Source organism: Neodiprion virginianus, chromosome 5 (genome assembly GCF_021901495.1).
Source record: "Neodiprion virginianus isolate iyNeoVirg1 chromosome 5, iyNeoVirg1.1, whole genome shotgun sequence".
NCBI classification, from domain to species: Eukaryota; Metazoa; Arthropoda; class Insecta; order Hymenoptera; family Diprionidae; genus Neodiprion; species Neodiprion virginianus.
This window is the reverse complement of record NC_060881.1, coordinates 31,649,713-31,666,632: the sequence shown is the minus strand read 5'-3', so window position 1 is coordinate 31,666,632 and position 16,920 is coordinate 31,649,713. Positions and strand designations below refer to the sequence as shown.

General features: G+C 38.6%; 2 protein-coding genes across 2 annotated transcripts; both read left to right on the top strand.

Moving 5' to 3' along the window:
* The first annotated feature begins 1,100 nt into the window (after positions 1 to 1,100).
* On the top strand, positions 1,101 to 11,151 carry LOC124305627 (uncharacterized). Its single transcript, XM_046765208.1, has 16 exons — positions 1,101 to 1,164; positions 1,841 to 2,443; positions 2,985 to 3,596; positions 4,137 to 4,433; positions 5,261 to 5,584; positions 5,752 to 6,351; positions 6,519 to 6,818; positions 7,036 to 7,130; positions 7,203 to 7,353; positions 7,927 to 8,151; positions 8,243 to 8,399; positions 8,630 to 8,885; positions 8,978 to 9,309; positions 9,398 to 9,503; positions 9,749 to 9,878; positions 10,435 to 11,151. Exons 1-16 carry the CDS (start codon positions 1,101 to 1,103, stop codon positions 10,494 to 10,496), a joined length of 4,314 nt encoding a protein of 1,437 aa, XP_046621164.1. The 3' UTR covers positions 10,497 to 11,151.
* Positions 11,152 to 13,143: 1,992 nt separating this feature from the next.
* LOC124304330 (tyrosine-protein phosphatase 69D-like) lies at positions 13,144 to 16,437 on the top strand. Its single transcript, XM_046762369.1, has 4 exons — positions 13,144 to 13,404; positions 14,671 to 14,957; positions 15,312 to 15,615; positions 15,978 to 16,437. The coding sequence occupies exons 1-4, from the start codon at positions 13,311 to 13,313 to the stop codon at positions 16,352 to 16,354; spliced, it is 1,062 nt and encodes a 353-aa protein (XP_046618325.1). The 5' UTR covers positions 13,144 to 13,310; the 3' UTR covers positions 16,355 to 16,437.
* Positions 16,438 to 16,920: the final 483 nt, after the last annotated feature.

The following is a 16,920-nucleotide window of genomic DNA, read 5'->3' as shown; positions in this document are numbered from 1 at the left end:
TCTGACTTCGGTGGATCGTATACTGAGAGAAATTTTTAGTTCCGGTTAGCGCTCAGTCGTTAACTATTTTCATTTTTTACCACAATCGAAAAATATAGTTCTGGGTAGGAAATGAAAATTAGTTTTATATCTGTTACCGGGAAGTCTAGTATCCGTTACTGTTCTTTCTCATTACGATCACTGGCGCTATATTTTCTTGTAACTGTTACGAAAATTTAATGCTTGTGCAACAATAAATTGATGTCATAGCCTTGTTTAAATAAAAAAGTAGAATAAACTGAACAAACTGATTTTGCGTTGCAATTGCACCTCAAATTCGTACCTTAAACAACTGCAATGAACCATGAGAGCCGCAAATTTTATTTCAATAATTGATTAATTATGCGATATTAAAATTCAGTCTGTTTGAGAAAACAAAAGAACCGTGACAAACGATTTTGTTACGACGCATTATAAATCCGTTTCAGATTGAGTTGATTATTCCTCATGATTGATTAATTTTTTTTGCAATTTTGTATTAGAAGCGTTAATAACATTTTTATTTACTCGACGTGGTCGATAGAACCGTTAAGAAAAATTTTCAACACGTTTTGATTATCACATTGAAAAAGGTTCAGGTCCTTACTTGTTATTGTTCGTCACGTATAAGTTTTATCAAGGCAACCAAGCAATTTCTGCACGCGGCACGTTTGACGACGTAATTTTTCCTTACTCAGATATGAAGTCGAAACCAAGGCACTGAGTACATATGTACTTAAGACTGCAGTTTTTTTCAGTAAAAATGTTGATAACATTGACGAGAAGACCGGCGGTTTTTCTGGCGATATAATTTCGCATGGGAGAACTCTGCGGTTACATATTGTTAGGAAGCGGCAGAAAAGAAATTAAAATGAGTTTCACCGCCGGTTGAGGCGGAACGACTTTGAGCGTTTGTTAGGAAACGTTTGTTTAGCTAATAAGCACGCTCCACGAGTTAAAAATAAAGTGATTTCCAATCAACGGCGATTTTGGGGATCAAAAAAGTTCGCGCGCGATTGCAATATTATTGGCCAATCGGATCAGAGTAAATGAAGTCGTGAAATATCGAATAGACCCTGAAGATGCGGGTGATACTTTTGGTATTAGTTCGTTGTATCCTGGCTTACGATAGACGTGATCCCTCGTGTAAGTAAAGAAAATTCATTGTTAATCTGCCTCCCCATAAGAGAAATTCACTCGCACGGGAGCCTTGACGTTTTTACAAATGCTGACTTTGCGGTATGCTATAATAATAATAATAATAATGCTCAAGCATTTATTCAGTATGATAGTTCAGTCCAAAAAAAATTTTACTCGCCACTAAATTTATTGTTTAATGGTAGAAATGTCCAGTAACCGTAGAATTAATTTTTTTTAATGCAAAAAATTGTCGTTGAGAAATTAAATTCAATGGTCAACGTATTATTTTTTCATTGGGAATTTTACAACCCTGTCACTGTATAGCCGCAAATGATGGGCGCATCGAACCTTCTCGCTAAATTCTGCTCCCCATTTGCTTTTTCTTGGATTGCGTTGATCATTGTATGAATTAAAAGAAGAAACTTTTCATTTTTTTAATCTCGAGTGGAGAGAAGTTCTTGGAAATTGGTGAACGAAGTTTCAAAGTTTGACGTTTTGAATTGACCCATTTCTTTCTTTTTTTTTTTTACTTTTTTTTATCTTGAGTTCACGTTGTACGATCGATAATATATGCCAGTGGAAACAACAAAGTGAAAAATGACAACGACGTCAAGTATTCAAATCGTTTATTCAAAGTTTCACAAGAGTAAAATTGTGCCAACTGTTGTGTTTCCCATTTCAGGGCGTAAGGACATAATTGCTGACGCGTCACAAGTCTTGGCGAGGCTAAACGAACCTGCAATTCTGTCATGCAACATTACGAGTGAGCACTTCACAAATTTCACATGGCTAAAAGTTGGGGATGACGAAAGCGAGGAGATTGTGCTAAATCCCGCAACCAAGTTATGGTGGCACAACGAAACTCTCGGTACAATGGAGCTTAAATTTACAAATGTCACACCCGAAGACAATGGATATTACATTTGCACGGCGAGAAGATCTAATATCACTAGTTACGATTACGTGGGTCTCGGAGAGTTCCCATCTAATTTGAGTTGGACCGTCGAAGTGCGCGGACCAAAAGCCATTTCCATAAAATGGGACATCGGCCGGTTTTATGGCCAGTATTGGAACTCGATGTTAATTCAATACAGGGAAAATGGTACCGATCAATGGCTAGGAGAATTCCAATTTTTTACTCCGGAACGAATGCCTTCTGCAGGCAGTGTCGTCATCATGAATGAATTGAAATCTAGCACCGTTTACGAAATCAAGGGTGTACTTCCGCTTCAGAGACGTGATAGCGAATGGCGTTACGCTTTTTCAAAATGGGTGACTACGTTTGGTAAAAATCTACTAATTCATTTTCACCTCACCGACATATCATTAAAGGTCAAAAATCATTTAAAGATCTTAAATAACTTTTGAAAGAGTAAGTTTATTATGTAATTATACCAGACCTTTTTTTGTAGACCGTTCGAATTTCTGTATATTTTTCTTAAGACGCATCGTTAGTTAGTTATAAAAATCGGAAGAAGCAAAGAACAGTTTTTCAGTCTTTATTTACATGCAAAGTAGAAAAGTGCGATGCTCAAACTTTTAATGTTCACATTAAGAGCTGAAATTTTTGGCAAGCGTACTTTTATACCTAAAAGAAAAACTTTTGAACTTGCGTCAAAGAAAAAATAATAATTTTTTTTTACACACATTATTCTGTGATCGTTTTAAAGGGCATCGGAATCTCTTTGAATTAGTGAGTTGTATAACCGCATTCGAATGGAAAGTTGAAATGTCAAAAGTAGGATAAAATTTTCACAGCGGACACTGAAATTTTATTTTTTGTATGCACGAAAATCACCCACCGATTTTTCTATTTTCATTTCTAGTTTCCGGAAGAATAATTCCAGAGGCCAACACCGTTATTGCTGAATCAACCGGACGTGCAGTTCTCTCATGTGACGTGACAGGGGGTGGAATCACAGATTTTATGTGGCCAGAAGTTCGAAATTTTTCCGAAAAATATTCTACCAATTATCGCTGGAACAGTAAAACCCACGTTACAATGGAACTGGAATTTGCTAATGTCACACTCGACGACTCTGGAGACTACAAATGCCAGGCGCAATGTCCCAAAAGCCTTATATCAGCAAATAGCAGACTTCGAGTCGAAAACTTTCATTCTTACCCTCTCAAGGTCGGAGCAATCGGAACAGATCGCATTTACGTTAATTGGAACTATACAAACTTCCTTGGCGACAACAATATTACATACAACAAAGTTACGATTAAATACAAGGAGAATGGTACGAATCAATGGCATCAAGCAGACCAGATTTTCAATTCATCCGTTGATCCGGCCGGAGGACACTACGTAATAAGGAAATTGAAAAGTAGCACTCTTTATCACATCAAGAAAGTAGTTGCTAAATACAAACGTGAATTTCATCGCTTGGAACACACCTTCGTTCTTTCAAAGTGGGTGACGACGTTCGAGAAAGGTACACTTTTTATGGGATTTATTCTAGAATCAAGGCTTCCATTTTTGCTGTTTGCGAATAATGTACAGAGAATGGTCAGGTACATTTGGGGACAATAAATCTGAGACGGGTAATTTTTTACACTAGACAGTTATGTTGGCAACACAGAGAATCCTACAGCGCCACAGTCGGCCGAGTGCGAAACTAACACAATCTCAATAAATATAACATGACCCATGACCGTCGAATCTAAGCTTAGAATACCGCAGGGGTAATGACTTGTTAGATTGACGCGTATTCTAAGGTTGGATTCTACGGTCACGGGTTATGTTATCTTTATTGAGATTGAGTTTGTTTCGCGCTCGGCCGACTGTGGCGCTGTAGGTTTTTCTGCATTGCCAACGTAACTGTCTAGTGTAAAAAATTACCCGTCTCAGATTCATTGTCCTCAAGTGTACATAGTATCTGCTAATGTTTGTTTACCGAAAACGAAACTTGTAGATTACAAGTCCAATAAAACTCAAGGAGTGAAAAGTTTTTAAAATAATCATTTTCACACAGACGTGGAATATGTTCCAATTGTGGACATCATGAATGAAACTTATACGAACACCCTAACGATCAAATGGTCGCAGCCACCACCAGAGCTCCAGGAATACATCGACGCCTATCTGATATCAGTGGAAAGTGGAAACGAGATGGAAAAATATTTTTATTGGCAGAAATATAAAAACAAGGATCGTCATAAAGCAGACGTCTACATTCCGCCTTCGATCAGTTATGGTCTGGTGGTTCAAGCTTGCTTCGATGATTACTGTCCCGACCGGCATGCAAGTGACGTGATGACCAACGATATGGGTAATGATTGAGCTTACTCTTCACACTTTGCGAAACGGACGTGATGCGAACCGTCGTCACACTCCAAATCTCTTCTGAGCGTCAATTTCGATGAACGCTCGTCGGTCCATTCTTTGAACTTTCGTCATGATCATTGATTTTAAATGCAGATAATATAAATGTGACCTGCAAACTATATTATCTCAGCACAAAAGGACATGCCTCAAAAATTTGATTGAACGGTTATATCAGGTGATTGAGTTCATCCGACAAAGAATTTCACTTTGGAAATCGATGTTCGTAATCAGATTGTTATGAAAAAAAATTCTCAGCACAGGTTTTCGTACACATCAAAAATGCGTGACACAAATTTCCAGACTGAAAATCGACGTATTCATGATTTGTTAATTATCGTTCTGATCTTAGAGTTACTGAAACGTATTTTATCAGTGATCTGAGAAGCTTCTGGGTACCCACAATCATAGCTGAACACATTCAACTCTTTCAGTTATTGAATTATACACGTCATTTTACCATTAAAAAGATATACTACAAAATTGAGGGCTCGGTGCCAAAGCTTTCGGGTAAAACTTTGTTCCTTTTATCATGCCAAATATATTCAAAAGGTTTCATCGAAATTAACTCACGAGCAACCACTTCCTTAATTTTGCTTGATTTTCGCTTCTATTCAGTGGCCTAGATTGAACTTGAATCAAGACGTGAAACTGCTTTAAAAATTCAGAGTAATCGAAATAAACACTGCCATAATACAATTGAAAGATAGAATACCGCACGACATTGTGTCGATATCGAATTCGACAATGAACTTGAACCATACGATTTCACAGTTGGCGAAAAACATTTCCGTGCGAGACGAAAATCGAAATCTGACATGGAGTTATCTTTTCTGACAATGAACGTGACTCGAGATGCGGAAAATACCACAGCAAGCAGCAATGCCTCCTTCACTTGCAGCGTCAGTGTTCATGGATACGAGGGTTGGTGGACCAAGGAAGGTGAACGGGTCACTTCTTTCAATAATTCTGATAGTAAGATCGACTGGACTATAACTGTTGGACACGCCGAAGACGAAAACAGTCGCGATTACACCTGCGTGGCAAAGATGACCAACGATTCGCACCCTAATGGAACAATGCTCGTTACGGTGATACGTAAGATCCATTATGCGATAATTGGAATGAAAAAATTACGTGATCAATTCGACCCTCGAAGTCGAAATAGCTTGTAGAATAGTGTAAATAATGTGCACTACTCAACGTACCGAATTACAGTTCGAAGAGCTGTGTCTGGTACTCTATCCGATGTCGTTTTTTTCTAGCGCCAACAGAAAACGTTAGTGTAGGAGCTGAAACGGTGTACACGGAACCGTTCGAGTCGACAGCTCTGTTGTGCGATTTCTTCGGATATCGGCTATCGAACTTCCAGTGGCGAAAAGTCTCGGATCCATACGAAGTTCCATTGGGCGGAGTCCCCGACGTATCGTCCCTCAACAAGACTCACATCAGGATGATGCTGTATTTTGCTAATACCTCGAACTCGGACGCTGGGTACTACCAATGCCAGGCAACGAATAACAGACTAAAGAACATCATAGGTTTCGTTCGACTCAATGTCTCCAACGAATCGAATCCAATCCAATTAACCGCCAATGCCATCGGGTCAAAGCTCATTCACTTACGCTGGTTCAACATCAAATTCCCAGGAGACACGCATCTGATACGATCTTTAGAAAACGGTTCTCTTGAATGGAAAGATACGTTCTCGGTGCAAGTTAAAGACGACAAACACTATAATGGCTACGTTGTGGGGCGTTTGACACGCGGCACTTCGTATTGGTTCGAACTTGTCGTGATCAGCGCGGGTGGAAGAATCGCGAGCACTTATTCCAACTTATTGTTAATCACACTCGCTGAAAAAGGTGGGTGCTTGGAACACGCGTAAGCGGTGCATATTGGAATGAAGTTACTCTTAATAAAGAAACTCCGCGATACGGAATGTATGTCATACCGTCTATTTCGACACCATTAAATTTGTAGAGAGCATGCTGTAAATTATGAACCTTTAAACAAATCTGTTTTCTTACAGATATTCCATATATTCCATACATCAATGTCACTGACCGGACGGCAAATTCAATAAGTATAAAATGGCTGATGCCACCAACAGATCTGCAGGACCACATAAAGGTGTACCGCATATCGGTCAACTATACGTCCAAAAATAGCGACACTGTTCATTCTGAAAATACATCGAGATATGATGTCTTTATTGTTAACCTTCAGCCTTCGACAAGCTACGACTTGGGAGTGAAAGCTTGTTTCAGTGAAGTTAGTACGGATTGTTATTCGAGTAACGTTAAAAAAGGAGTTTTCACAAAAAGCATGGGTACGTGTTGCAAATAATGGAAAATATAGGAAACGCCCGTGTAACAAATTTTGCAATGATTTTCTGCTGCCTGTATCTAACTCGTTTGTTCGGTCAGAATCTAATGCTAATTGACATTTTGAGTATTGGCTATTCATCTTCACAACTAAAATACTGTACAGCTACTAATCTAAGCACTTATTAATTATAACTCTAAATGAAAACGAAATCTCTCTAGAAGAGGACTCCATGACACAAATTCAAACATGGCTACTCTTTACGGGAATTTTCTTTCTCCTCATCGTTCTGGCAGCCTGGAATTTTTACAAAAAGGTATGGAAGAAAATTACCAGGATCTCGCGATAAACTGAACGAATAACGAACTCGTGATACTCTGTGTTCCAGGTTCGGGAGCGAAGGGTTAAAAGAGAACGAGACGCGTATTTTTACACCGAGAATCCGACTTCTTTCAATCCGGAACTTGCCATCAGTGATCAGGCTGATTTATTGCCCTACGAAAAGAAATGGGAATTTCCACGAAAGCTATTAAGACTTGGTACTTTTGCTCATTGTTATCACCATCATGGAGAAATTTGAATCTGTGACGGCAAACTTAGGGTAGATTTTTGGATTGTATAGAGTGTCGAAGGTCTGTCTGAAGTGGAAACTGTTTCACTTTGCACACACTTTCAGAACATCATACATGTGCACGCCAAGGTTCACTTTCACTTCGAAATTGGCAGATCAGACACGAACTTCAGTCACAGCGAACGAAAAATATTGCACGCAAATCGGCCGTGAACCTTCCGCACTCACCACAACACAACACATGTCACTCTTGCAAAAACGTTCGCTTTACGCCCTTGTAGCATAAGCGCTTATTGTGTGATTGAAGTTTGATTGTTTCTCTAGAGAAATGTTAAATCGTGACTTTTGCAGAGCCAATGAGGCATGCACTAGTTCAGTATTCAACTCTACCTCACTTTCTCGAGACGGGGATCACATTTCAGGCTTTCGTCTGACAACGATTGTCAGCTAGTTTTTCACACTAAGCATAACAATTCTTGGTTGGAATGAAATTGACCTCATCGTTGTCATTGCATGGATTAACATTATTTCCACTGCGTAGACGAGGAACTGGGAAGGGGCTCATTCGGAATAGTCTGGAAAGCCAGGGCGAAAACGATCCGTCGACCCGAGGCGATTTCGGTGGTCGCAGTCAAAACGGTACGACCAACAGCCAGCCTTCGCTGCATGAAAGCCCTTCTTCGCGAACTCAAAATTCTCGTCTATCTCGGTCACCATCCTAACATCGTCAGCCTTCTTGGTGCTTGTACGAGGAATCTTGATTACGGTGAGTGTTTCTGCATATTTTAACTCCCTATTTAGACTTTGAAACAAAAGCGATCATTCGTAAACTTGATTCATACAATGGTCACCGACAGGCCAACTCTTAGTCATCGTGGAATTTTGCCGCTTCGGGAACTTGCACGACTACTTGTGGCGCTGCAGGTCAAAGTTCGTCGACGAATTGAATACCGACTCCGAGAAAATCCATGAATTCCATGCTGATGCTGACCCGATCAACGTTGAAACGAATAGGTAAAGGAGATGTAGTGCTCAATAGCAGCCAGTTACAGTGCATCAAAATCTCATCAAATGACAAATCCTGGTCCTTCAAAACCTTGCAGTATCGATTACATTTGCTACTCAGCACTAACTCGTACAATAAATAATTAAACTCATGTATCCATGCATTGGAATTGTCGAGTATGACGTTTGTGCCCCATCGTAAAGTAATTTCTCTCATACATCGTTTTATTCTCGAGCAGTACAAACTCGGCACTGCGTCAGAATGATACCACTTCATTTGTGGAAGATTCATGTGACAGCAACGATCATCCAGGTACCAGTACAAGGGTGGAAGATTTGGCCACCGACAGCAACTCGCAACCACCGGAAATTAAACCATCGTCCAAGTACCCCGGTGATTTCACGAATGCGGAATTGGATCCGGTTCGCACGCAAGACTTGGTCTCTTGGGCTTGGCAGATTTCCCGCGGCATGCAATATCTTTCGGCTAAAAAGGTTGATGTCAGGAATTTACGACTGGGATTCCGTACACGGTTATCCCGTTTCAGCTCCACCGAGAACAAACTAGACCGTTGACCGTGTTTCAGGTGCTGCACGGTGATTTGGCAGCCAGGAACGTACTGCTTTCCGAAGACAACATCGTCAAGATATGTGACTTTGGCTTGTCCAAATCCCTCCAGGAAGACGACAGTTGCAAGGACGAGGGAAACGACCCTCTTCCCGTAAAGTGGATGGCCATCGAATCGCTCAAAGACGGAATATTTTCGGTAAAATCGGACGTCTGGTCGTTCGGGGTCGTTTTGTGGGAATTATTCTCGCTCGCCAAAACTCCTTACCCCGAAGTGAACCCCGAAAACATGTGCAAAACACTTATCGATGGTTATCGCATGAAGCAACCTAAGTACGCACCCAAAAGCATGTAAGTATATGTGCTTCTATTCATCTGGCACGTCAACCAATCATTGCTATTTTACGTTCTAAACCATTTAACCTGGCTTCCGTTACAGTTATCGGATGATGCTGCAATGTTGGGAAGCAAATCCATCAGATCGACCCTCTTTCGTTGATCTTGAGAGCAGCATCGGTGATTTGATTGAGAATAACGTCAGAATGGTAAGTTAGAATTTTGTGGTCAGCACATTTATTCAGCACGCTTCAACTACACATTGTATCAAATGATTCTGTAATACCTGCAAATAGTCTCTAAAATCCCATTACACAAATGTATATGTCAGGCCTCAAAGATCGACTTTGTCACATGTGAGGCTCCATTTCATCCTACTAGAAAGTTATACGAACAAGGAAAGATCACCAGACTCATAAAACCTGTCCGATTCTTACACGCGTGCATGTTTCAGCATTACATCGAATTGTATACTCGATGTGCAAGGGCTTATGCCCAAATTACAGAATACCGGAATACACAGGACCCTAAAAATCAGGATCTGACCCCGCCGGATCCAATCGAACCAACAAACGTCAGGCAAGGTAAGCGATCATATCGTTTGCTCTCGTTAAGTTAATCTGGCAACTTTTTTCACGTGTCTCGTCAATAAATCAAATGATTCTCCAATGTAAATCGCAACAATATGATACAGCCTTCAAAGCCAAGTTCTATTACTCGATGTTTGTAAAAAAAACCTTCAATACGTAATGCAAACAGAACGATATTAATTCATACGTTTTCCATTTTTACAGTTGATAATCTGTAGACTCTTAGTTCATTTCTGACTTTTTGTGACTTTCTCCTATTTCTATCGAAACGGCTATGAAAAAAAAAAAAAAACTGGACAACCATTCCGACACTCTGTGCTTCAAAATATCACACCGTCTGACGTGTGATCGACACTTCGTAGTGAGACAGTGAATTGATTGAACGATGAACACGATTTATCAAACAACCCACTTAAAAGCGTTGATTCAGACCGTACGAATCTATTCTCGCCGCATTATTACGATGCCAATCTGACCTAGGTCATTTTATACAATTTCATTGACTTCGTGAGGTTTTTCCTCGCACGTATTTATCTAAAACTGATTTCAGATGAAACGATCGAGCAACCCATATTCCGGGAGCAGTTGAAGCAGTTCTTTCATCGTCGTTAATGAACCAAAGTACAGGTGAAATGAGTCAGAGTTGTGACATTTCAGACATATCGTGAAAGAAGAAACAGTAATATGCAGCCTCAAGAGAAGTGACACTAAAATACTTGGAAAAAAAAAGAAAGGGAATGTACTTGCTGAGAATGTTGCAAGTAACCCTTACTTTTTTTCTGCTCTTTCAAATGCAATTAATTGCATTCAAATATGAACGGTTGTTTCTTAGCTATAAACAATTTTTAATTTTCAACCCCTGTAATTTTTTACCATAATTATAGAGTTACTGAAAAGTACAACCACTCGAAACTGCCATGAGTGAATTTTTTTAGTTTTTTAAATCAAACTTTTGTTGTCTGATAAATACTGAAAATTATTTTCGTATACCATCTATTGGTTTATGTCAAGATTATCACGGATCTGCGTGTATATGTTGTGACAGATAAGGAAAACCGCGACCAAAGAAACAAAAGACCCCAAAACGCGTGACGAAAAAATCGTGATGTTACTTTTGCATCATTGTATGATAACCAATAAAAACGTTCAGCAGTGACCAACAATAATCGTAAATTGTTCTGATGAAACCGTATCTGAGTAAACAAAAATTATAACAACACCTGAAATTTATACCTTGGGCAACCTGTAATGACCCATGAAAATATTGTTACCTCGGCTAGATCTGCTGATTGTGTTTTTTTCCATCGAGTTTGCGCGAAAGAGCTTGATTATGGTGGGTGTTGCTACATATTTCGATTTCCTATCCAGAGTCCAATGCGCTAAGACTGGTATTGGTGCTGCAGGTGAAAATACGTCGACAAATTTGATACTGACTCTGAGAAGATTCCTGATTCAAATTCTGATGCTGATCCGATCGACGTCAAAACTATAGATGAGCTATTCTGACGCGTTTCTGAGTAGCTGAGTCATTGGTGAACCTAAGAATCATCTTGGAGTTGTAGTACCGAATGACGATTGGTCAACGTTCGTTAAAATATCGTCGATATGACGCATCGCTGGTGCTTGGGATCTTCCTAGTCCCGCATTCTATCGAGAACGGCAGTTCTTTACAGTAATCGGTTACACTTGCTCCTGAAAACTAACTCGCATAAATACTTTTATGCATGTATGCATTGTAATCGTAGAGTACGATACTTAATCGCGTTCCAAATCTACGCATTTCCTGACTCCTGTTGTCTCATTCCCAGGTTGATGCCAGTTCAGTGGTAAAAGATTCATGTGACAACGAGTATAAGGGTGGAATATTTGGCCACTGGCAGAAACTTACAATTAACTGATGTCCAGCCGCGATCCAGGCATCCATTATGGCCGTCGAATCGCTCAGAGACTTGATACTGTCAGTAATATCAGACGTCCGGTCGTTTGAAATCGTTTTACGTCGATTGATTTCACTCGCCAAAACTTCCCTCCCCGAAAACACGTGTAAAACATTAATTATCGACGGATGTCACGACGAGAAACCCAAGTACCGACTTAAGAGCGTGTGAGTTTAGTGCTGAAATTGAATGAGGATGGTAAAGTAGAAGTTTGTCTTGACCGAATTCGTCATTCCTCAGCCAGTCGTACCGTTAGTTTCTAGAACTTTCTAGAATCCAGAACGATCGTTGCGCCTGACGCTTTGAGGAAGGCAACCGGGATTACTATTCGAATACTAAATTACATGCATCACGAATTGTAATTCTGGTTGCCTGCCTCAGTGCGTCAGGCGCAAGGATCGTTCTGGATATCCGGAAACTCATTGAATGTATATCATTACACTGTGATACCTGCGAAGTATCTCAAAACTGTATAATCGATGTACCGAGACGTAGGTAGGTAAAAATTAAGGAATAACAGGAGACACGGACTCCTGATAATTCTCATCCAGGTTGTCGATCGAAGCAAAACGACGACCACTGATAGTTCAGAGAAGTGACTTTTCCAACTAACTCTGTTAACTCTGTTTTCCAACTCTCTGTTTTCCGCTTGATTAACATGATCAATAAATACGATATCTTGAAAATTCCGTGAAAATAATAATGATACTATCCATTGAAACTAAAAGCATCAGTTGTCGGTCGTTCCTTGAATTTGTTCATCCTGTTTTCAAGCAATTTCACTGACACGTAAGGTTTTTCCTGAAACGAAATTACTTCAAACTGCTATTCGTTGAATGCCGGAACGGATAAAACCTTCTAAATCCGAACATAAGCGTAAGTTAAAACATTTTTTTCCTCGTCGGTATTCAGCTGGAATGTGAATTCATGACTTGTGAAATAAGACTTTCTTATCATACCGCATAACTGTTGAAATGGAATTACCTACTTGTACAGCAATGAATTTTTCAAAACGTACGTCGATATTCCAACAACTAAGAAGATGTGGATTTGTTCACATCTGCAACATCGACTAGTAAGTGCTGCGGTCGGCTTCACATCCGATTGGAAAATTCTTATCGAATTTTATCCGTCCGAGCTTCGCCTTAACGTTTAATGAGTAAGACAGTGATACGTGACAAACGCCATGACACGTCATAAGCGTTCGAGACGGAAGTAATTACACAACATCCGCCGCTAAACTAGATCTGTGATTCGTCGTTGAGATGAACTCGCGCATGTGCATTCATATAATCACCGATCACCGACCGTCCTTTAAAACTAATTCCGAAGGGATTCGAATCTCATTCCGCCTAGCTCAAGCCGGGTTGAGAGTGATCAAAAAGTGAGATTATCACGGCACGAAGTTTAGTGCTGCCAACACGCTGCGTGGAAGATCATTGGTGCGTGTAACGAAACGTGAAAGGATACCGAAGGATCACAGGACACCATGTCGCGAAGCAACTTGGCCTTGATACTCAAGATATCGTCGCTTTTAGCCTGTTTCATTTTGATCCAGCGTGTAGCCGATGCTCAAAGTATTGGTATGTATACGAATATGAAAATTGCAAATTCAATTTCTTTCATCTTATTCGCGATCGGCTCAGGCGTTATTGTCACGATTCTATACGCCTGTTCACTTCGTCATCCGATGGTTTCTGATTCTTTAAATAAACATTCCAGTTATCAGAGAAACAAATATCGCTAAATAAATTTAAACCACGATGAATAATCCTACGTTATTTTACTGGTCTTTGCGGGCATTTATAGAAAATTTTCATTTTTTTTTTTTTTTGTAGTTACTGGAAAAATTCTAGTACAATAGATATCGTTGCAAGTGTAACGGCTTAAATATTATCGGAATAACGAGGGAATGGAGTAGACGCAATTGTTTGATGTAATCATGATTGTCGAGAATACACTCTATAATTATAAAAATATTCGATCATTATCTCGACTTAACTACATTTTTACACATGAATGAAGCCTCGACATCGATTTACTGTTACACCAACATAAAATCATGGCAATAGTTGCAAGATAAGAAGCATATCGTTCGTTTGCGGTAAAAGAGAGAGAAAAAAAAATGCAAACAATTGCGCTTCCTCTCATGAAGTATTAGTAGAAAAATAATGTTCATATAATTATTTATGCAACACATTCATCCATAAGCGTTCTATTGACGCGTGTTTGACTTCAACGTATTTAGGCACGCGAAATTATTACGGAAATGAAAACTGTCCTTCGGAAAAATGTCCACCATAGTAAATTAACCTTCGAAAAATTCAATACATTTATTTATATCACGTAATAATTTCTGCTTAGTCACGTTCTCGATTTCTAGGCGAGTAATTAACGTGTGTATTTATCCTTCATCAGTTGCGGTACATCTGCAATCTTAGGGGCATGCTTCCCACATCCGTTGATTTCACAATCGTTTCTTTTTCTCTACTCGTAATCCCGATACCGTTCCTTTCCACGCTATTTTGCGGTTTGTAGATTCATTTATACATTTATTACGTTAAACAAATCTTTTCCTGTAACTGTGGTGTACTTATCATCGGCTCTTCCGACATCGGGTTTGAATCGTAATAATCCACGCTGTAATTGCGAAGAAAATTTTACAATATACTATACTATATTATATATATAGATACACATATATATATATATATAGAAACTGTTGTGCAAAAAAAGTTTCGATTCTGAATCGCTAAGCTGATTTTTCAATATTTAAAGTATTTATTACGAAAACGGTTAAACTTAATCCGTCACGTGACTTATCAGTATATGTATTTTCTTAATTCCAGTGAGTGCACAAAAAACCGTTGAAGTGGAAAAAAACGGAATGGCAGAATTGACATGCAATGTAGAAGGTTACGCCAAAGACGACGTTACTTGGATAAAACCCAATGATCATCGGAATTTAAAGGGTAAAATAGACCCTTTGGATGGAAAAGATAGATTTACAACGACACTGACGGTTGAAAACGTGAAAGATGACGGAGTTTATCAATGCTTGACTTATGATGAAATTTTGAAACGTTCGATCGGTGATAATGTCACCGTGAAAGTCATCAGTCATCGGTCATCAGAGGTAAGAATTACCAAAAATAATCGATCAGTTTTTCCCGATTAACCAGCTCGATTATTTTTCCTCACAATCGGTTTTTTTTTTTTTTTTTTTTTTTTTTTTCACCACTCCCATGAACAACGCAATACAATATTAATTTATATAATTGAAGTATCAATTATTATCATCTATTTGATGCAATAAGCGAAATATAAAGGAACATTTTTACCTGAAATTGAATAAGAATTCTAACGAAACTGTAAATTATCAATGAAATTTACAAAATGTTCGTTTCAAAAAAAAAAAAAAAAAAAAAAAAACCAAGATAAAAGCTAGTAAATAATGGACTCGATTAATCGATGGATTAATTATTTTTAGCCTGATAATCCAACATACTCGGATGGCCTAACGGTGACATTAACACCTTACAAGCAAGGCGGTGCAAAGTTGGAATGGAGAACGCGTAATGCAATCTTGCCAAATTCAGTCGAATTCGTCAGCATAGAATGCAATGCAACCGGTATAACATGGCAAAATTGTGGAGGGATATCGAAGTGCCCGAAAAATCAGTATTGCATTGTAAACAAATGGAAAATTAATGCTACAAACTTTGAAATCAGGGTCATCGTGAAAGATTCTAACGGCACGACTTACCACAGTGATCCGATCAATGTTACCCCATGTTAGTTGAAAGAAAGATTATACATTAGTGTGTTGAAAAAAAAAAAATCATTTTTCATTCCGAATCGGTTAAAAATTTTCATCTCGCTTTAAAAATACACCTGTCAAAATTTGAACTCTTAATATTAACATTGAGAGCATATTTTTATACTTAAGTGGAACTTTATTGAACCTCTTCGGAAGAGAAAAAAAAAACCGTTTTTTTTTTTTTTTAAACATCCTATTATACATATATTACCAATATTGAGACATAAGATTTTAAGGAAAAAAAAAGTTCACCACCAATGTGAACATCCGTAGCTCTCTGATTCCGAATTCTCTGTACTTGTTACTTTAACCAAAAAATCATTTAATTTTTCACAGATCCTGCCTTTGTTCCGAGTATTAAAATCAGTGAATCTACCCAGAATTCGATAAATATTACTTGGAACAAGCCACCAGACGCAATATTCAATGACACTGAATCTTACGAGATTACGGTAGATGGGAAAAAAGAACGCACAAATTCGCTGAAGTTGTTCAAGATAATCGGAAGGCTTGAATGCGGCAAGACGTATTCGATCAAAGTTGCGCCTTGTGTTCCGGATTCAAACGGAGGTTGCCTGACTGCCAGTGAAGAAATGAAAGCCGACACGAAGCCGTGCGAGAAAAATATTTCGCCGATTTCTCGACCAGAAACGAGTACCATAGTTCTAGCTATATTCTCCCTGTATTTCCTGGCGAAATACGAATTTAATTAATAGTTATCAAGTTATCCGTTGTCGATGATCGATCCAGTAAAAACATTGTCGCAACACGTAATCGAATCTCCGGATCGTCAAATGAAAAACGACCGACTTTTCTTCTCCGGTTAGATTGTATATATTTATACCATGTTCGACTTATCGTACGAATTGTGTTTTACATATTAATAAATAGAAAATTTCAAAAGATTATTGCATTATTTCGCATTCCTTTGAGAATATTTCGTTATATTCTCTTCTTATTGAATTAAATCACTAATCACTAATTATACGAGTTTAAGTATTAACAATTGATGAATAACGTTGTTTGGACGAAACTTTTTTGACGTACAAAATTTACCACCGAATTCATGTAATATCTCACGAAATTTAATCTCATGCGTGGTTTTGCCATTCATTTATAAATGTCTTATTAAATTTTCCGTGATATTTATCGGAAATGCGGTATCTTTTTCCGCGTGACAATAACCACTGGTTGCAATAGTAGTAATTTGGTCACATAATTATATTTATTTATACTTTACCCAGAAATAACTGTATTATGTGTCACAGATAACAAGCAT